Raw genomic sequence first — 22,099 nt, 5'->3', positions numbered from 1 at the left:
ATATGAACAAACATTAAGTATTCATTGTTGTTCATGTGGTAACACAAACAGTGCTTTGGTTTTGCAAAGAAAGAATGCAACTTGGAATAATGCACATCTACCAATTTCAACCAATTTCTTTGTATGTGACTCACAAAATGGGGGCAATGATAGGCAAGGTGCATTGCGCAAATTACAGGAAAATAAAATGTAGAACTGACAACAAAAAATTACAGCCAATTGCAAATTGCAGCCTAGGATGCAATCATATTGATCTGCTTAAATATTGACCATGTAACTTATATAAATCAATCACCAGTTATCTATTTCAAATTGGTGTGGAAACCACTGTAGATACAACTAAGAAAACAAGTTTTGTGAATCCTCAGCTCCCTCTTCCATTTTAAGAATGATTAATGTATAATTGCATGAAATCTAATGGTGAGCCATATATGCATTAATGTGGATGTGATTTTGAATTGAATACTACAAAATCATTAGTATTAACTCACGTTCCAACATTTCTGTCCGTGGGCTCATGTCATCCTGCTTTGGTGGTGTAGGGGTCCTCTCCTTCTTCTGACCATGATCCGTCTTGGATCGTACTTTCTTAGGAGCTCCTTGTTTAGAGTTCAACAATCCAGTCTTCTGGGTTTTAGCATCAGTGCCAGGGAAGGATGTCTTGGGTTCAACCAAGACGATACGGAACTCCCCTCCTTCATCAAATGGATTAGTAACGTCCAGTTCCACCTTGTGCAGTTCATAACAAGGTGATTCACACTTGACTGTTGTCTGTAATCAAGAATTAAAAAACAGTTTTGCTATTAAGAATATTTCAATATCAAAGGTCTTTTGCAACATAATAATATTGACTAGGGAATAAAAAAGTAGGCAATGGTTTAAAATGGACAGGTTCGTGGCCGCGCATTACAGGGCCGAGCCGAAAACAAGGACCTGTATTGCACAGCCAAGGCCCTGCAAGGTTTTAAACAGCCGTTTAAGACTGAGTCACCTCTCTTTTACTCCTATTCATAAGTACCCACATAAACCATACAAAAACATTTTAAAATGTATACAGAATTTAAGCAGATTAAAGAAAAGTTTGGACATGCTGATGTAAAGAAATTTCTAACAGTAATCTGACTTACAGATGGTGTGATATTATCAATTGAAGTCCTCAGATTGAATACCAAGGTAGTTCCACAAGCAGAACCAGCCCTCCTTCCAACAAGTACCAGCACTCCCTCTGCAGGACGTAGGAACCTACTAGTGAACTCTACAGCCAGATCATGCTTGCCTTTTGGTGCAATGGCGACAGTGTTGCCTCTAGGGAGAGTGAAGTCACGAGCGTCTCGGCCAGCGATCATTGCATGATATGTCAGGGGCTTGCTACTCGGATTGGTCAGACGAACCTTTATCAAAGAACAAAAAATACAAGAAACATTGTAATTTTTGTTCACAGCAAAAAAGAAAAACTCATGCATGCATTTATTAGTGAGATTTCAATTAATTTGGTGTACAGTGAGTAGAACAAGTACTTCAAAGCATTAGACTCACCTGTCGTGCAACACATGCATGCAAGGATCCAATAAACTCCACAGTTGTTCTTGGTGTATACTGAGGCAATCGCTGGTACAGATGAACGCATAGTAGCAGTAGAGAGATAGGATTAGGATCAGTGATGTCTATAGCCTGGATATCATAGTCTAGTCCGATGTATCTAAATGCATTCACCACCTTGAGAGCATTATGAAGACACTGTTCAGCTGTAGCTGGCTGGGTGTACATACTCTGTAGATGGGTCTTAATCTACAAGTAGATCAAATGATGTACAGTTTTAGGGTTTACACTGTTGGCATCAATATTCAGTGAATGGGTCTTAATCTACAAGTAGATCAAATGATGTACAGTTTTAGGGTTTACACTGTTGGGATCAATATTCAATGAATGGGTCTTAATCTACAAGTAGAGTAGATCAAATGATGTACAGTTTTAGGGTTTACACTGTTGGGATCAATATTCAGTGAATGGGTCTTAATCTACAAGTAGATCAAATGATGTACAGTTTTAGGGTTTACACTGTTGGGATCAATATTCAGTGAATGGGTCTTAATCTACAAGTAGATCAAATGATGTACAGTTTTAGGGTTTACACTGTTGGCATCAATATTTAGTGAATGGGTCTTAATCTACAAGTAGATCAAATGATGTACAGTTTTAGGGTTTACACTGTTGGCATCAATATTTAGTGAATGGGTCTTAATCTACAAGTAGATCAAATGATGTAGAGTTTTAGGGTTTACACTGTTGGGATCAATATTTAGTGAATGGGTCTTAATCTACAAGTAGATCAAATGATGTACAGTTTTAGGGTTTACACTGTTGGCATCAATATTCAGTGAATGGGTCTTAATCTACAAGTAGATCAAATCATGTACAGTTTTAGGGTTTGCACTGTTGGCATCAATATTCAGTGAATGGGTCTTAATCTACAAGTAGATCAAATCATGTACAGTTTTAGGGTTTACACTGTTGGCATCAATATTCAGTGAATGGGTCTTAATCTACAAGTAGATCAAATCATGTACAGTTTTAGGGTTTACACTGTTGGGATCAATATTCAGTGAATGGGTCTTAATCTACAAGTAGATCAAATCATGTACAGTTTTAGGGTTTGCACTGTTGGCATCAATATTCAGTGAATGGGTCTTAATCTACAAGTAGATCAAATCATGTACAGTTTTAGGGTTTACACTGTTGGGATCAATATTCAGTGAATGGGTCTTAATCTACAAGTAGATCAAATGATGTACAGTTTTAGGGTTTACACTGTTGGCATCAATATTCAGTGAATGGGTCTTAATCTACAAGTACATCAAATCATGTACAGTTTTAGGGTTTACACTGTTGGGATCAATATTCAGTGAATGGGTCTTAATCTACAAGTAGATCAAATCATGTACAGTTTTAGGGTTTGCACTGTTGGCATCAATATTCAGTGAATTGGTCTTAATCTACAAGTAGATCAAATCATGTACAGTTTTAGGGTTTACACTGCTGGGATCAATATTCAGTGAATGGGTCTTAATCTACAAGTAGATCAAATCGTGTACAGTTTTAGGGTTTACACTGTTGGGATCAATATTCAGTGAATTCTTGTTGCACTCCATTGATTAATACTTTTGCCTCACATAACATTTGTCACAACATTCAGAAAAAAGCAATACGTTTTTTTTCAGAACCATCATTTTTTCCATGTGATTATTACCAGTGTAAAAATTAAATAAAAAGAAAAATAACTACAAGTTCATCAAATGAATAATGTGTATTTCAAAAATCGAACAAAATCTGAGTTAGATTATGAGCTATAAACTACGACAATAGATGGGCAACAGTTAACAAAGCAGAGATTTGTATAATTCAACTTTGACATCTTATTGAAAAGCTTTTCCACATCTTTTCACTCACTACTTCTTCCACTTACCAGAAAAGGCACGTGCGCAGCCAAGACAGCTGCCAGCACCAACCCATCCAAGAGATCATAGTCAAAATTGACCACCCATCGAGATGGAGGAATACCACCTGATAGTAAATGATACAACCACAAATTAAATCATTTCAAAAACATGAACGTTCTAAAAACTTAACTTCTTTCCCACAAGTAGAAGAAGCAAAGTTAAGTAGCTTAAACAAAAATGAAATTTAGATAAAGGAAACCTTTATCAAACAGACACTTTATTAAGTTAAAAACTGTCTTTTTTCAGTAGCGGGTGTCCAACACACCAGTCCCCAAATTATCAGCGACAAGAACAATAGAAAAGGGCTTGTGAGTGGGATGCCAGTTATAGTCTCAAAGTCTACCATTGAACTAACTTTATGACAAGCAATCTCACACATGAAACAAAAAGTCTTTTCAAATGTTCCCCTTGGACTCTGACAGAAATCCGACTCCCAAAATACCAAAATAAATACCAAAACACAGAACATTTTCTTTTTCATCTGATATTCCTCTAAGTGTGGTTCCATACTTACTCTTTTGACCCAGCATTAAAATAAATGCACACATTAAACAGCACATTTATAGCAATCTGTATATCATTCTTTGATCCTATACACTTTTGCAGAGAGTGTTAGCATTATGCAGATGTATTTTATGAGCATTTGATTTGACAATTAAATGAATGCATGATGGAAACATTGAAGGAATGATCAATGTTAAAGCAGGATTTATAATCAGGTAAGGTAATATGGGATTTGAGGCATTGCAAGGTGAGGTATCAATAGTAATAAAAATCTATTACTTCAGACGAGTGGACATTGTGTGCATGCTAATGCCAGCCAGCATTGATACATTTTCTGAATGTTTAACCTTTACAAATCAACTGCAGTTTGGAAAGGACATTTTATGGACGATAAATTTGTGTCTTTTTACACAGGAAGATATTTCCAACCACCCTTCACCTTTGGTATGTACTCTTCAAACAATATGTCAACTGCAATGGCTCCACTTTATAATCCCAATAAACAATGAAGGCATATTCAGATGTTACTGTTTAGATGTTACTGTAAATATGTTGCAATACAGATAGTGCAATTTTGAAATATTATCACAGACAAGTAAGAATTTTCTTAAAAGAAACCCCGGTGCCCCATAAATACCAACACAAGAACTGTGTAATCTGAATACTACATTGTAAAAAATGAAGGGAAGTTGATTGAAGTGAAGAAGTGTAGTACAATCAACTGTTGACTAAAAAATGTACTGTCTCTTGCTCAGCATTAAATGAACATTAAGGCAGTGGTTTATATTATGCATCTTAATCCTAAAATGTGTTCATCTCTGCAGCAGTACATAGTAAAGCATCAATCCAGAACTTCATGTCACGACATGTACAAAACAACACTACTTTCCTAATTGGAGTAAGCCATGGGTGCTCCTTAACAACTTTAGATATTTTAGGAAAGTCCTACATAATATTTTGTGTGATAATATTTCTATGCAATATACAAGGATTTGAAGCAGCTAAAAGCATTGTGTGCAAGCAGTTTCTGCTAAGAGAAAATGGCAAGTTACCTCTTGGAGCTTCAAAATAAAATGAGGATTCTGTCAAAGACAAAAGTTAATGAGAAGAAAAACCAATTTGAAATGAGAACAGTACAGTTGAAAAGAATAAAACAAAACTGAAAGTTAACAAAGGGACAAAAAAGGGAAATTGTATTCTACATTTTAAGAAATTAAAATGCAGTGTCTATAACTTCAGTGTCTATACTTCTAGGGTAAATAATATGTCTGACTATGACCATCTGTTCCCCCCCCCCAAAAAAAAAGGTGCGCATTTCAAACAAAGATGTTTGAAAGAAAAGCAACTCAAACAAAATCACAATTTCATTGAGTCTTTTTGCTGGCAAGTTTTGGTATTCCTTTATAGTATGAAATAAATCATCGGGTACTGAACCATTTCTACTTCTACAGTCAATACAACTTAACAGATATAAGTTCTAAAATGTAAAAAAGTAAGGAGTTTGTCATAGGGCAGACTCACACAGCAACAATGAACACACACACTGGACTTAACTTCACAACAAACAAAAGCACATTAAACAAATATGAGGGTAAGAAACATACCTTTGTCACAGTCCTTCCATATCTTATGTCTTTGCTGTTCATAGTGATGGTTAAGCCAAGCCACCAGGATACGTTCCCCTACACTGTAGATGTTACTACACAAAGGATCTGGATTGATGCTGGGTAGGCTGGTTGAACTACCAGAGGATGATAGTGTCTTGAACTGACGAGGTGTCACGCGGGCCAACACCAATGCCTGCAACAAATATGTATACAGTCTTATTACCATATTACTACAGACTCATCCAGCTAAAAGACTTCTCCCATACTCTGTCTTTATCCATCTCAACACTCATCCTACAAACACAGCCCATAAATCTCAGCTTTACTAAAAGTAAAATGCATGTTACAAAGTCAAGAAGTGCAATGACAGAAATAAGTCTTTAAAATCTCCTCTTGAGCTCACCTTCAACGTCTGGAGCAGTAGATCGGTCCAAGCTCTCTTAGAAACAGACTCAAATAGGATTTCATCTAGAGGAGCCTCCTGGATGCGGATTGCTACGATGCTCTTACCCTGCTGCTGAGCTTTCTTTCTCTCACGAATCTGCTCTTGCAGTTTAACCCAACGCTGGTAATCCTGAGGTTCAAACAGATACTCTGGCTTGATGTTGGCCACAGAGGCACCTTGGCTCCTACAAAGAAAAGTTTAGCAGAAATTAGCAATTTTTTCTTGAAGTTTTTCGACAAACTCAATTAAATGTTGCAAAGATAACAGGAGGAAACGTAATGAACATTGGCATTTTTTTAATTTCTTAAATTTCTTGCTTCTCACAATGTTTAAAAAATCAAGTAATAAACCACAAGGGAAACCAACTGGATCTTCAGATTTTGTCAATATCCTTGTTTTGGCGTGCCAGTCATTATCGTTTCAGGATAACAAGTCCTTACTATAATTCAATAGAAACAAATACTTTCATTCATACCTTAAAAATGTGAGCAGTGTAGAGTGCTGCCAGTGAAGTTGAAGCACTCTCTCTGTAGGATCCGCTGGCAAAGCTTGATTGATGGGGATTCCAGGTACCAGACGTCCACTCATGTGTGCCATTAGATCATAAATAGTTTTACTTTGAGTGCGCTTGGAGTTATTGGTGGATGGGCTCCCATGGGAAGCCTTCTCAGGTGCAGAATTCTTGGCAACTCCACTGAAATTAATAGCATACACCAATATTAATTTCAACATGTTTTTGTGATGTGCAATTGTAGCAGCAAAGTCATACATAAATTGTTTTGCAATAACATTGTTAATCTTTAACCACATGACAAGATATTTATACTTTGTTGTCTTACCTTCTTAGTCCTTCAGGCACAGATACAGGGTAAGGTCCACCAGACCACCCATGCAGTGTGATCCATCTCTGTACCCCCATTAAGACTTCTTGGTGAAATACCCCTTCTTCTGTATCCTCATTGGGGAAGGCTGCTGAGCCCAGAGAGCGAGAGGCTAGACCCATTCGACTATCAGGATCAATAATAGAGCGGTCAGCTATTGCATGGTTGACAGCTCCATCACGGGGAGTGCTTCGATAAGTGGATTCTATCAAGGTGAAACAAAAACAAAAAACATTTAAATAATGAGTTTAACTTGTTTTAATTTGGAATAGTTTGTTAATTGTAATGCAAAGTCAACAATGACCCTAAAAGAAGTCAAAAGCCTCAGAAATTAAATCTTGATGGCCGAAATAAACAAAAAGTTGCTAGTGGATAGTGATGATACAGCGATTTAATGATGAGCAACATTGCTTCTCTTTTGTGGAGTTCAGTGTAATGCGATGAGATATTGGGGTGTGAGGGTGAGGTTATCTTACTCAAACTCATTGTACTCATGTATAAAGCACTTTAACAATACACAGAGTCTCACGTTGAACTTACCAGTGATACTCTCAGACGACTCCTCATATGTTGAGGTTGTAGCTCCAAAACGTGAGCTTGTACTTGTACTTCTCTGGGTGGACGGTCTACTTGGAGATTCCACTGGAATCATAATTGCTTCTCCAACGTTCCCATTACTATCTTTGGATGTCACTGATGAATTACGACCTCGGAGGGTTTGGCCTTGCTCAGTCACAATCTGGAAGTCAGTACGATGTTGAGCAACGAAGGGGTAGGCAGTGAGGAGACAGTTATCTGCTGTGGCTGTCACTGGGATAGAGAAACTAAACAGACAAATTTGGGGGAATTTAGTTACCTTTTACAATTTTTCTAAATTCATCCTCTATGGATTTTCCAAACAACATAAAGTTTCACAGCACATTATGTTATGATCTTACCGTCCAACAGATCAAACTTTTACGCAAAATGGCACAAGAAAACTAATGCATATCACAGAGTGCTTACAAAAATCATATTATGGGTGCGTTCAATTAGCTTCCCTGTGTCGACCCCGCGGTGCTCACTCTGGTGAGCCCCTGACAAGAGCTAATCGAACGATCACACTCGCCCTTTCGTGGTGCTGCCATGCACCTCGGGTCACCCCCAAGTGACCCACTCCTCAAGCAGGGCACTGGAGGCTGACCCGGGTGAGCCCCTGGAATGACGTCAAAGCTATTCGAAGGCACCGGGGGAAGACCGGGGTTGACCCATGGAAGCCAAACAAACGCACCCTATGGTTGATATTCGAATGGCACCGATAAACATTGATACACCGATGTGACAAAATTTTGTGTGGTCTTCTTTTCTTTATTGATTGAAGGTTTTGTACAAAAATCAGTATTACTTTGGTTGGAAATGAAGACATAGCTAACCTGTTTCCCTCGGTGTCTACAAACTTGACTGGCTGAGTGAAGGACACAGGTCTTGGAGAGCAGAAAGTGACTTTACACTTGAGGATAAATGGTTCCTCATCCCCCTCATCTCCACAACATGGCTGGATCTTCTGCCCATCAGGGAATGTTACACTAAGGACAGACATCTTACTACCGTCATCAAGCTCAACATCTGGTAGTTCAACATCAATCAATGTCACCCTAATATGATTAATACAAAAAGATTTTAAAACCATGTCTACAAAAACAAAATGTTAGCCATAGGTAAACGCTTATTAACACTAACTTTAAGAGGTAAATCACTTTGAGCCCCCCATTGTCAAAACCACAGTTCCAAATAAACAACTTTGTATAACTCCAATCATTGACTCTGATAAATGTAAGTTTTATAGATGTCTAATGCAAACCATTGTTGATGGTTTGAATGTGTATCACTAAGAATAAACCATTTTTATGTAATGTAGGCTTGATATTTGGCCTTAAGAAAAAAAGTAGGAGAATGTTATGTATGAGAACAAGGGCTGACTTAATACGCAGTACACATAGTACAGACTGTAATAGAAAAACTTAATGATTTTTATTTAAAATTTCAGTGCAAAAAAATTGAAATCAGAGTAAAGTAGGAAGAATATCATCCCTTGTAGTGTATCAAGTGTAAACATCTCAATGAGGTCCAACAAAATGAAACAACCTCAGATGACGAGTTTGGATGGTTAACATTGATGTGATTGCAAAGTAGTCTAATGCCTTACTAGAAAGAGGTGTTTAAAAAGCTTACTTTCTGAAACCGGCAGCCTGGATGGTGAAGTCTGCTGACACTTTGGTTGCCAAGGGAACAGGGGTCAGTACAATAGCCAATGGGTCAAAGGTTAGCTGGGGTGACTTGAGGATACCAAAGAGATGGAGATGAAGGTAGGGTCTTGATGTGTCATCATTCAGGATGATGGGAACTTTAGCATGGAATTCTCCTGGCTCCTCTGTAGAAATGAGAATGAGTTCATTGTTCATTATGCAACAGCTTGTTTTAGGATAAATTTAACATTCTGCTTCTGTGACGTTTTCGCATATCTTTATTGAAGAAACTTCAACATGACAAGATAAGGGAAGTAGGGTATTTTTTGTTAAGATAAAATAATAAAATTAACTTTTACTCACCAGGACAGAACATGACTCCTAGTGGGTATGTCTCCCCAGGAGCCAAGGTATCTTTGACAGCTGCTCCTCCCTCCTTGAAGGACATGAAAGGCATCCCATTGGGCATCAAGAACCGGAAGATACCCTCCTCCATAGCTTTACCACTTGCACTCAGGTCCAAACTCCAACCAAGGTATTTATCACTGTTATTCACTAACAAGGATCCCTGGGTCTGAGACGGTGAGCCGACAATGCCAAAATCCAAGTAGCCAGATGGTAGGGAGAAGTCAAGATTGGAATGTGATAACTGGAGAGGTTGACGGAGAGCAGTTGCAACAATACGACGGCGTGGTGTGGCAACGGTGACGATTACCGGACGAGGGGTGATAATGTGATTGATGCTCTTGGTGGATGGAGCTGGAGTAGGAGGGAATGGGGTAGACTCCGGACTAGGGGCATCAGTTTGGTTGATAGAGACAGGCATAGTGAAGTCATAAGATGCTACCTCAGTAGGTTGGAAGTGTAACTGACAATGAATGGTTTGCATCCCTCCTACAGTGACCTTGAAAACGCCTGGGTTCATAGTGTCCTCAGATTCTAAAAGTAAAAATAATAATAATGTTGAAGGCAATTCCATCATCTTAATTTTAAAAAAGGTTTCCCTTTAGTACTTGTAGAAGAAAATCTCACCAAAATGTGCATTTCAAGTCAGCTATGCTACATACAAAAGCATTTCGTTTTCTTCCACTATATTTTGTTACACTTTTAACAGCACAATTAGCCCAAAAAACAGGATGAATAGGCAACAAGAAGAAATTATAAGTTTTTAGATGTGGGAGGAAAACCCAATGGGACAACACATGCAATCAGGCAGGAACTGAAAACCCACTCTACATGCAAGGCTCAAGTCTGAGGTGGGATTTTAAAAGACATCTTAAAGAGATAACTATGAGAAACTGGTGGTTTACCTTCCATGACATCAGCATCAAACTTGAGTGAGAAATCTCTGTAGCGTGACAGGTCAAATACAACCTTTGATCTTGTTCTGGCTTTATTGATCAGCTTAAATGGTACAGTCAAGTTTGAAGCACAATAGACACCACCAAGTTGGAATGTGGGCTGAAAAAGACAAGAGTGTGTAAACAAGCAAAATTACTGACTGTTACAAATTACATATAGGTTTAAGTATTTGATCATAACTGAATTCTAAAAAGTATGCCCACAATTTCTATATAATTACAAGCATCAACAGTTAACAAAAACGAGCAAATACATTGGAGTCAAGCGGGTACACTGCAAACTACTGTATGTTTATCAGTAACAACAAACTCAAAAGCATTTAGGTCAGGTTTCACTGTCGCAAGTTCATTTATTTCAGGAACGGGTGATCACAGTCTTTCAACGAACCATAGAACAGGTCTATTTAAATTTCAAGAGAGTGGTTTAATGGTAAAGCTTTACTTACCACATCAATGTCTACCATTGGCGGTTCCACTGTGCCGCCCATTCTAAGTTCAATAGTTTTCCAGCCTCTAATCGCTACCTCTAGTCTTGTATCAAACTTCATGACAGCACTAGGGGTCAGGAATATCCCTAGCTCTGTGGTGCCACCAACTGGGACAACACCCTGCACTGGAGAAACATTGAGGCCTGGGACTGGATTGGGATCCACCACCTATGATAAATACAACAACACATAATACAATGACAGCACAAATGAAAAACTTGACAAATTATTTGTCAAACATTTCTTAAATACTGATGTACTGTTTTCTGTGAAATTGGTAAAAACTATCACTGAAAACAAAATATTTTAAAAATATTGTACTTTGCCCTACGAAGAGTCTTTTACCTGGAAGTAGGCATGGTTCTGGCTTGCATTGTGAAGTACAGCAGATCTGGAGGTTGTTAAATGAAGAGGGACCTGACCAAACAACACTCGTCTTTCCATGAACATCACCTGGGTTGGACCAAGCTGTGGAACACGAACAATTTAGAAAATTGTAAAAACTTTGAACAACTTTTTCAATTATGATACTGCAAAAAATAGTTAATGGCCTGACGTTTCGACCCTAGCAGAGTCTTTCTCGAAGGCTTTCTTTTAGCCTGGAGAAAGACTCTGCTAGGGTCGAAACGTCAGGCCATTAACTATTTTTTGCATTTATACTCTCGGTCCATTTGGTTGGTAAGTTGTTTGCAACAGCTAATTCTATTTTCTCAATTTTAATACTGTATGAGATGTTCACTTTAAGAATTGTCAACTACAAAGCTATGCTTGAAAACATGACCTGTTATTAGCAGTGCATTGCTTCTTAAAGATGAATCGTATCTTTACTTACATCAGCAAAGCATTTGAGTGTCAGGGTTTCCCCACCATGTACTTGAAGAGCAAACTCTCCATCCTCAGGAGCATGGTAAGATGGATGGAATACCACTTCACACTCTAGATCCTTCAGGGGATCTACTGTACCAGAAGCAGGTCTTATAGAGAAGGCTGTGCCCCTCTCACCAAGGATAGGTTGCCAGGTGAACTCTGCTGGGTAGTTACGCTCATTGCGCAGACTGATGACATCTCGTAGACCTGTACATTGACAACCAAGGACAAACAAATTAAATTTCAAGATCTCTAAGTTTCAAAAGTTTAAACTGCTAAAATATACATATTTTTAAATATATACTTGAGTAATTTAGGGGACTGATGAAGAAGGTTTTCAAATTTGAGCAAGTACAGATATACAAAATGTATGGGGTCAAGTAAGTATAAAAGAAAGTCCTAAATATTTTGAACTTTGTACGCTAATTTGTTTTTCCTTAAAATTATCATTTTAACAACTTTAAAGTCCAGCTAGATCTTGTTTGAACAACATAGTTTAAACAAATCTACCTACCTGCTTCAGCTGGCAATCCAGGGGCTGGGTGCAACTCTAATCTCTCTGAAGACAACTCCAATGCTACTGTAACTACATCAGCATATACTATCACATGCTCCTTGTTGATTTTATTGACTGTGTATGTCACATTCCTGAAAACAGAAACATAGCTTTAAAATTACATTGCAACAAAAATGAAGGTTAGATGCAAGTTAAAGTACCATGGTTGACGGCTTTAAAGGTGTCAGATCAGTCACCACTATCACTTGGAACAAACTAATAAAAAAACAAAATTGAGAAGATTCTATAGTTTTGACTCACCTCTGAAAGCGTCCTTTAGTGTTGGATTCGAAGATGAGAGGAAGAGCTGCTTTGCAGTTTGGTGGAACCACCTGAGACAAAGGACTGGTTTGTCTCAACTCCCGACAATCAATCTAAACAGCAAAGTGAACATTTAACAATACTTTACATGCAGAACTTTAGCAAAACATCAAGCCTTAACATTAAAAACATACAGCAAAGTTTGCTTTTGAGGAATGGTTGACGTTTTCCTTTCGAAAATGGATGTCACTATATAAGAAAGCATCACATTAGTATTGGACTTTTTGAATGCACTTACATCAACTTCCACATGGATGAACTGATCAAGATTGTTGATGATGTTGAGTTTCTGCACACTTGTTGATTTAAGACACACTTGACCAAAGTCTAAGGTGGGAGGACCTATAGTAAATAAAACACAATTTTAAAGTGTAAAAGACAACATGTTTTGTTTAAGGAGTAACTCCTCAACTATTGACCCCTTGCACCATCTTCACATGGCAACTGTTTGCCATGCTCCCCAACTTGGGAGTCAAATTGCACACACAAATTATAGTCAAATGTAAATACCACTTAGCCAAAAATGGGAACTGCACTGCGAAACACACTGGGACATTGACTCGCAAAATGGCGCAAACAAGATTATTGTGATAATGACGTCAGCCGAATGAAGTCAAGTCATAAAAGAGAAAAGATTTTGCTATAAATAAGAAGTGAAACAAAATGCACGGGTTTCTTATATTACTTAAAAAAGCTTCCAAGGATGCTTAAAAGTAAAGCCTATTAATAGAAGTACAGTTTCCTGGAAAAGTATCATCAATGAATTTTCCAGCAGTTTTAAGCACAAGAACAGGGATTAATGAAATAGCAGAGAGCCTTACCAATGACCACCTGGTGTAGTTGTTGAGGAGTCAGGATCTTCTTACAGTCAGCCTTCTCCTGAGACGTCATCGGGATTGCATTAAGTCCACGACTAATTGGACGAGATGTCGAGTTCAGCTCTTTCTCTGCTAAATGCTTGGAGCTCAACATTCTGCGATTTTTGTCTCTTGGACTTGGTGCTGTTGAGTTCAAACATTAAATAGTATAATTCTTACTAAATGCTTTCATTCAAGGCAATGTATTTATGGACCTCTTATTCTCTTAAGATTTAGTCCAAGACGATTTTTGTCCAATAGTATTTTTTAATAACAATCAATAAAACAATTTTTTTTAAATTTACAAGTTAAATTTTGCTAAAGGCAATACCAAGATTCTAGTAGGTCGCAATCACATAACAGGTCTTAATTTTACTATAAGGCAGTGAGATCGGAACGCACTAAACCAATAGCAATCATTTTACTATACCCATAGCCACCAATGTACCATATCAATAGCAACCAATGCACTATACCCACAGCAATGGCAGCTCCATGATAACTAGATGTCTATTTTGCCTTTCTTGATCTCATCAGTTCAGATTTCATGACAGTTTTTTAGTTTTTGCTATTATTATCAGTTGTGCATCTTTGTGTTTTAGTTCTCAAAGATGAGTGCGAATACCAAGCCTTGGGAAAGTAGAACGCTCCAGGGTTCACCTCAGGAGTCATAGCTTTAACCATAGCACCCGAAGCAGTCAATGTTTGTACACTTAAGTATTGTGGTGCAAGTAGAGTCAAAACAGGAATTAGGCAAAAGTCATAAGTCACACTTACTTTTTGTCGGTGGTTTGACTTCATCTACTTTGAGTTTAGGAGGCCTCAATCCTGACGCTGGCTTGAGACCAATATTTTTGTCATTATCCAGTTCTGCAAACTCCCTGGGAATACATTATAAAGACAATTAATAAAAGCTTTGGTTTCTGGCTATGTATTTTCCAACCCTCTATAACATGGTGTTTTCTAAATGCATCTAAAGTAATGGACAAATGGTTTTCAGAACAGACCATGATTGGCTGTCATGGATGAGGCAGATGACTTTGAGTATATAAATGGTGACAAGCTTTGGATAAAGTTTGGAGCATGGAAAAAAATGGATGAGAAAACAAGTTTCCTTGAAGAAAAAAACATAGCTAGATGAATAAGACTAAGAAACATTATGAGCAAGTACAAAGATAAAGATTGGCAATTTTAAAATATTTTGGCAAATAGAAACATGATTTTGATTCAAAAAACAAGTGTTCAGTGCTGAAGGGGGAAAATATGTTGATTTCTATGCATGTATCTATTAAAAGTGATACACAAATGGTTTTTAGGTCAGACATGACCGGCTGTAATGGAGAAAAAGTTGGCTTTGAATAAATGAAGAACGACTTTGTCATGAATTTCTAATGATACGCATTAACTGAAGATCTGCAATACAAGTGCAGATGCTTTTGTTTCTTCTGCTTACAATTGGCATGTACAACAGTAACAATTTAGAAGCAGATGTACACAATGTGCTATCAAATTTATGAATCTTCTTGGCACATTTTTGTGGATGATAAAGAATAAATCATGATGAGAAATGTGAACAATGGGCTACAATGCAAAATTTTGAATGTATTATCAACCTGCAACGAGCTATTTCTTGTTCTCTCTGCCATCTGAAAATTTTAAGAAATTAATCTTTTAACATTTGATGTACCGTTTTGTGAAACTTTTTGCACTCTGAAGGCTAATCAAGAAGTTTGTGCAAATAAAGATCATCTGTAAATGTAACTTAGGTTAAAATAACTTCCATTAGATAAGAATAACCCGACATCCAAAGGATTTTTTTAAAAGGAGCTCGTCATGACCTTGACAAAGAATGCAATCATTGGCACTTGTGTAATTTAAAGCCTACATATTGGGTACTTAACAAGTTTTCATGACAAATATTGAAATCTTTTGAAGTTATTTTCTTGTACAAAACTTTTAAGTTCAACAGAATTCTTACTTGGCTTTTGTCTTTCCAATCCTGTGTTGTCGACTCTCTCTCAGGTAGTTGTGATACTTGTTCTTGTGTTTCTGTATAGCAGCAAGTTCATTATCATCATATGCATAGTCTGGATCAACATAGGTGTGGCGCTCTGTCTTGGTGAAGATAGTCCTGTGGTGGTAGACACAAACACAGTCATAAACACATCATTTGTCCACACCATGCAAAGCTTCAAACAACACTTACAAAGCAATCAATCATGAATTATAAGTCTTCAGCCAAGTTCATACTTCGAAAGTGAATAAGAAGCGAGTATTGTGACGCAAACAATCAAGTAAGTGACGCAATGAAATTCGTTTGGTTAGCAATTTGATTGAAGAATGAACCAGGCATTTATGATTGTGCAATAGACTGTTAACATGATGCAGTTATCTTGATTCTTTCCCATTAAAATTAATGTAACCAAACCTAGGCTGGAAGGGCAAACTGTCTGGTATATTTTTGTACAACCTGTCATATACAGGGATTGTTTGACCAAGATGGTTGCAGAATAATCAGTGTTGTTTGTTCCTTGTTTGGAATTATTGAGAAGTTTCAAAAGATCCTACAACACCTCATATTATCAATCCAAAACACAAATCTTTTAGTCTATGTTGGCAAGCACTAAGAAAACAACAGATAAAGAAATGCAAGAAAAGAATCTTGCATAAGACTTACTTGTACTGATCTCGTCTGTAGCTAGGCCTGATGCTTCGAGCTCGGTCATTAGGGTATGCTACTAGAGCTCTACTGTCTGGAACATGGCCTGCAGACTTAGTTGCATGAAGTCCCTTAGTCTTTGGTGCTCCAACCATAGCTGCTCTGGGCTCAAAAGTCTTAGCATTATCAACAGTGACATCAACGAACTGACCAACCTCACCAACAACACGAGGAGTAATACCTGAGGTGGGAATGGGTTTGTAATCAAAGAAAACACACAACAATGAAACAGCAAGTACAAAATCTAAGTGTAATTGATCAATTAGCTTTTCTCAATGCATGGTTCCCTTTTCTCTTCAGGCTTAATAATTGGGTCTCAAAATTCATCAGTGCAGTTACCTATCTTTCTGAAAGTTTACACTCAGCACCTTGAGTACCTTGTTTGGTAGATACGTGCGCTATATAAGACTTTGATATTATATTATTATTAACATACCAACCTGAAACAAACTATTTGATCCGGCCTTGTGATGTTAGGTGATATCTCATAATAACAAATGACAAGAGATTACATTTAATTTCTTTTTGTAATGATGTGTGCAGCAGTCAAACAAAAATTATTTACCTGGGTTGAATTTAGGTTCTCTCTTCTTTGATTCAGCATTACTTAGTCCATGCAGTGATATGTGTAAGGCATAGATTGCTTCCAGGTGTGTAGCCATTGGATTGGCCTCATCTCCTTCATCGGCTACTGATCCTAACACATCCATCACTTGGATCTTCTTGAAGGAGCCATACTGGTTAGGCTTAAAGGAGAAGATAAGGTCTTGAGACTCGCCTGGTTTCAACTTCCCAAATGATGGATAAATACAGAACTGAGCCACTTGTTTGCAGATGAAAGAAACTGGGAGGTGGGTGGCATCATTACGGAGGGTGCATAGGGTGTCAACATGCTCACCAACTGGGCAATCACCGAAGTCAAAGTGTTTAGTTGGAGAGAGGCTGAGCAGAACAGGGAGGGCTGTGCCAGTAAGGGCAACTTCTACCTTAGTACCTAAAGGGGAAAATTGTAAGAAAAAATTAAGTTGTCGAAAAAACACAAAGAAATGCCTTAAACAAAACTTGAGGCAAAGTTTCACTTTAAAAGGAGGAACAACATGAAAATAAGTATACTTATTCTGGTCAAAACAGTAAGAACTATACCTTCATTGCCATTCTGCTTTCCACCTTCTTTGTCGGTGCCAAACCCCTTGCTGCTTCCAATCACAACAATTTGCATGAACAAAGCAAAGTCTTGCCTGGGAGGAGGAGTGGCTGTCCCTTTCCAACCCTGTCTAGCCGAGTTGTAGCGGGGGCTAAAACGGAAGAAAACTGGAGCACGCTGATAGGGTGCCAGCTTTCCCTGGGAAGGGATGGCTGTGACCATTGAGGTCAGTTCATTTGTGCTAGTGCGTACTCTATCCATGTCCTTGGTAGCAAGCGTTGCAACTGTTGACTTGGTGAAGTCAGTTCCCTGGATAGAAGAAATTACATAAATGGAGCAAAATTTAGAAATGCGACTGCAAAAGCTTCAAGAAGACTAAAAATGTTCCATTATGTAAAAAAACACTGCTACAAACCGATTAGTGTTTTTATTTTTTTATTACATGTATATATTTCTGTTAATAATATCAAGGATGCCTCATAAGTAAAATTAATCACTGTAGCTAGCAAGCCAGAGGATTCCTGTAAACATGGGTGCTTTCTGACCAGAAACATTGGGGTTAACCCCTACTTTTTTCACGATAAGTATTCTAGTTTCTTTTATGTGCACTACCAATCCTAGTACAGTGGACCCACTGCTTAATTTACCATCTGAAGGACAAAGCAATAACAGTAAATATCTTGCTCAGGGAAACACACAAGCTCCAGTCCAGCGCTCTTAACCGCTCGGCCAAGACACGTCACGTTTAACAGAACATCTAAGCAAATGGGATAATTACTTAGTGTTTAAAAAATACTTACACTTTCCATGCCTTCAGCATCTTCCTCCAGTACTGTGACAAAGCTGACTGGATCAGGGCCATTATTATAAAGCATAGCAAACTGGGTCTTATCTGTGCCATAGTATGTACAGCCAAATTGAATGCAGTCAATCTGATCCTCAGATTCAGGAGCGTATAGCTCAAGGCAACGCTCAACAACGTTGGCTTGAATCTGAAGGGTGGCTGGCTGCTGGGCTTCCAGTTGAACCCTATGGGGAGAGACGGGGAGAAGAGGTATGTTAATTTAAAAAAAGGCAATGCTGCCAACAATGAATGATGAGCATGGGTCGAAACACTTGCTAACTTAACAGTTCACAGTTAATTTTGAACAGAAGTTTTTTTTGTTCCGGGCCAACTTTTGAAACCAATACTTTCAAAGCAAATGCTGATGGAAAAATCCACAAATTTATACACAGACGTAACATTTGTTTTTGTTTTGTTTTTAGTATAACAGCTTCACAAAGGTTTTTTAAACAATTTCTAAAAAGAAACCAAAATAAACATCTGCACTTACGGCACTTCTTCATTCAAAACTCCAGCATTTTTAGTTACAAACTCAACCTATAAAAGAGACAAAATACAGTGTTAAAGACACAATTGCAAATAGAATTTTTTTCTTCTTTTTAAACACAAAAGTATATGTTTATTAAAAAAAAAAAAAATTGTTAGAGTATTTGTTTGCCAGGAATTATATGTTAAAAAAAACAGACAAAGTTGTTTGGAGGTGACTCCGTCCATCCCTTTTTGTGGCGTCAATCAAGGAAGACTTCGCTGTGATTGAACATTCGACAATCGTCCCTCCTCCCCTCGATGGAGGTCAGACTGCATCTGTTGTTTGCAGATGCCAAATAAAGGACGGTTAAGGGAAGAGAAAGTCAGGCTATAAGCCTTTTTGAGGTATGGCGGACGTGATACGCGCGTGTCACACGCCGCGACTGATGCCACGCTCACCATGTTGGTGGTCATTAGGTTTACGTGTAAACGCCGCGTCGCCTAAAATGCGCACTTCACTGAATAACATACGTTCTATTTCTATGGTCAATACGCACAAATTTACCACAACTTTACAGTGTTGTAGCATTGTGTCCGCCATACCTCAAAAAGGCTTATTGAGGGCAAAGTGGTCCTATCCGACGTCATTTTCATTGCTATGAGGCGACCACTTAAAGCCGACGTGCTTTGAATTAAATGTGATGTTTAACAAACCTACCTTAATGACCTGTGCAGTCTTGGGCTTCAGGGTACCAGTTGTAGGGAAGATGGTGATTGGTTGAAGACCAGTGTAGTTAATGTTGAAGTTCCCTGGCAAGGAGCCATGGTTATACAGAGAAACTTGAGTAGAAAGTACTTTGCTATTACGAACTACTGTGCCAAAATTGGCTGGCCCTTCCAAGTCAAGAAGGGGTTGTGGGCTGTAGCTGTTGAACAAAAAAATTAAAACATTGCAAATATTTGTAAAAAAAAATGAAATGTCAACTAGAGATGAATTTTTAAATGACTTATCACTGACTGCTTCATTTTTAATGTTTTGTTTACAGGTCTGCTAGTGTAATCAAGTTACATTTCAGCAGGAATGAAGATGGCATAATGGAATGTACTTAGTTACTTTAAATAATAATAAAAACTACCCATTATATTCTAAAAGAATTTATTTAAAAACTATTATGAGTTAAAAATATGATACCGTGAGGTTATTCTTCTGAAGTTGCGTCCTTTTTACAATGTGGGAAGGATTAACCACAATAGTTATAAATGATTCAAACAATTTAAAACGTAATCCAACAGAGGAAAATGTACATTAGCCTTTTAGAGGTTTGACGTATGGTGGCCATTATAGGAGTGCACTGTTTGGTTTGAGCGTCTACAGACAAATTTACCCAAACCTAACCATGTCTAGTATTGTGTCCACCGCATCTTAAAATGGCTTTTTGTCAGCTGAATGTCAGATCACACCACTAATCACACAGCTAATTATAACAAACAGCATTGAACATGGATTGGGTTAGATTCACTAACACTAAGGGAGCTCACACAGTTTGGCAATGGTTACTTACACACAGAGGGGTATCTCAACTACATCTTCATCTACAAGAAGGATGAGGCCATCCTGGCAATCCTGAGGTTCTTCAGTGAAGAATTCAACAGTAGCTGTCACCTCCAGGCCTGGTGCTACTGGTCTGTCTGGGTTCTTCACAATCAACTTGAATTTCTGTAAAAGATATTGTGGGCAGTGTATAGTTTTTCATGTTTAACTGTAGAGGGAGGGAAAGTGTTTGGTTTCAGTCTCTATTTTCCTATAGCTTTGGTTACACATTCAAATTAGTCAAACTACATGTATTAGAGAAAATGTTAAAAACAAGATTGATAAGCATCATTAACAGCAACCCTAATGCATTTCCATCAATTGAAAAGATCTGATGCTTCTTTTTCCAATGATATAATAATCTTTGATTGCATCTGCAACTTGAGAGTTTAAATGAGAACAGTACATCAAACGCTTTGAGACTTAATTGTAACTGTGCGCAATACAAAAACTGTTCATTATTATTATTATAAATGCACCGTCATTCTCTTTACTCATAAACACAAATTTGAATGTTTGCTAGAGCTTGACTTTCTCCACTACACCACAGGTCATGTAGTTCAGAAACTTTTACTGTAATGGTAGGTCAACTCAGAATGTTTACTGGACCATACAAATCTTTTCCTAAATATTAACATTTTGTTTATATATCTAATGAACTTTTATGAGGCTTGCATTAAACTTTAAAGGTAACACTTAAGGTCTTCAAAAATATGTATTTGAAAATATTTTATATTGATATCTGAAAATATACTAGACTGCTAGACTGCAGAAGTTTACAGGTCTAGTGGGTATTTTACACCATGTTTTGCATCTATTGTTAATCCCCTTAGACATCAATTGTGGTTTTACAATTTAATTATCCAAAGCCCTGCATTATGGCATCTAGACCCCAGTTAGATGTCTCCTATTGTAGTCTTGAAACAAGCCTTTGTTGTCATTTGAATTGAACCCACCTCTTCTGTGCAGTTCAATAATGTGGTTTCTTTTAAAAAACAGGATTCAGAAACTTGTGTTAAGCCTATTAAATAATTATCAAGTTCGGATGTAATTTCAGCAAAAGTAAGTTCCCTATGTAAAGAAAAACATTAAATTTAATAGTTAATCACTCCAACACATTGGTCTGTTCATGTTTCGGTGGTGGTCATTTTAAAAAAGGACAACTAAAAACTATCAAATAGTATACTAGTACGTAGTACTAGTAGGCTATTTCCACAAACAAAATTGTATGCCTTTATTTTCTACTACAACATAGCTACTACTACTACTAGTACTACTAGGCTACTAGGACAGTGTAGGATATTTATTAATTCTCCTTTGGTGGTTGGTAAATTGAAAAAGAAATAATTTGTTGTTGGGGTTGAAATTGAACAATTGGTAGGCCTATTAAAAGTTACATTTGAAAGGGTTTTGCAAGCGCTTTAACTCAGCCCCCCCCCCCCAAAAAAAAAAAAATAATAATAATAATAATAATAATATATATATATATAAAAATAATTAAAAAATCTATCAAACTGAAAGTCAAAAAATTTTTCAAGGAAATTAGCTGCATCATCATGATCATGAAGATGGAATAGGCCTGACCAGCTGAGTAACAATAACATGAATAAAAAAGAAAAGACAATAAGTAGGCTTTCCTTGTAAAAAAAAATGAACGACATGCAAAATGTATTTTCGAGTAACAATTCGTTTCGAAAATAATGGTTTTAAAATTTTGTACCCGA

At 37.4% G+C, this 22,099-nt stretch overlaps 1 protein-coding gene across 2 annotated transcripts in view; it reads right to left on the bottom strand.

Moving 5' to 3' along the window:
* Positions 1-22,099, bottom strand: part of LOC117296513 (cilia- and flagella-associated protein 47-like) — a 36,113-nt gene that overhangs the window by 13,737 nt on the left and 277 nt on the right. The window contains exons 2-31 of one of the 2 annotated variants that reach the window (XM_033779482.1): positions 20,347-20,501; positions 19,503-19,710; positions 18,807-18,853; positions 18,273-18,501; positions 17,472-17,781; positions 16,894-17,322; positions 16,287-16,509; positions 15,588-15,740; positions 14,387-14,490; positions 13,574-13,753; positions 12,991-13,094; positions 12,693-12,805; positions 12,390-12,523; positions 11,841-12,082; positions 11,354-11,476; positions 10,967-11,176; positions 10,470-10,620; positions 9,523-10,098; positions 9,146-9,344; positions 8,347-8,568; positions 7,475-7,758; positions 6,893-7,139; positions 6,529-6,747; positions 6,012-6,237; positions 5,606-5,801; positions 5,054-5,083; positions 3,464-3,561; positions 1,537-1,788; positions 1,128-1,391; positions 492-771 (exon numbers count right to left, since the gene is read on the bottom strand). In XM_033779482.1, coding sequence (XP_033635373.1) covers positions 492-771; positions 1,128-1,391; positions 1,537-1,788; positions 3,464-3,561; positions 5,054-5,083; positions 5,606-5,801; positions 6,012-6,237; positions 6,529-6,747; positions 6,893-7,139; positions 7,475-7,758; positions 8,347-8,568; positions 9,146-9,344; positions 9,523-10,098; positions 10,470-10,620; positions 10,967-11,176; positions 11,354-11,476; positions 11,841-12,082; positions 12,390-12,523; positions 12,693-12,805; positions 12,991-13,094; positions 13,574-13,753; positions 14,387-14,490; positions 15,588-15,740; positions 16,287-16,509; positions 16,894-17,322; positions 17,472-17,781; positions 18,273-18,501; positions 18,807-18,853; positions 19,503-19,710; positions 20,347-20,501 — 6,208 coding nt within the window. The remainder of the gene's footprint in view (positions 1-491; positions 772-1,127; positions 1,392-1,536; positions 1,789-3,463; positions 3,562-5,053; positions 5,084-5,605; positions 5,802-6,011; positions 6,238-6,528; positions 6,748-6,892; positions 7,140-7,474; positions 7,759-8,346; positions 8,569-9,145; positions 9,345-9,522; positions 10,099-10,469; positions 10,621-10,966; positions 11,177-11,353; positions 11,477-11,840; positions 12,083-12,389; positions 12,524-12,692; positions 12,806-12,990; positions 13,095-13,573; positions 13,754-14,386; positions 14,491-15,587; positions 15,741-16,286; positions 16,510-16,893; positions 17,323-17,471; positions 17,782-18,272; positions 18,502-18,806; positions 18,854-19,502; positions 19,711-20,346; positions 20,502-22,099) is intronic. The other variant, XM_033779483.1, reaches the window with a different exon arrangement.

The sequence above is a fragment of the Asterias rubens genome, chromosome 11 (assembly GCF_902459465.1).
Source record: "Asterias rubens chromosome 11, eAstRub1.3, whole genome shotgun sequence".
Taxonomy (NCBI): domain Eukaryota; kingdom Metazoa; phylum Echinodermata; class Asteroidea; order Forcipulatida; family Asteriidae; genus Asterias; species Asterias rubens.
This window is presented reverse-complemented; position numbering and strand designations above follow the sequence as displayed.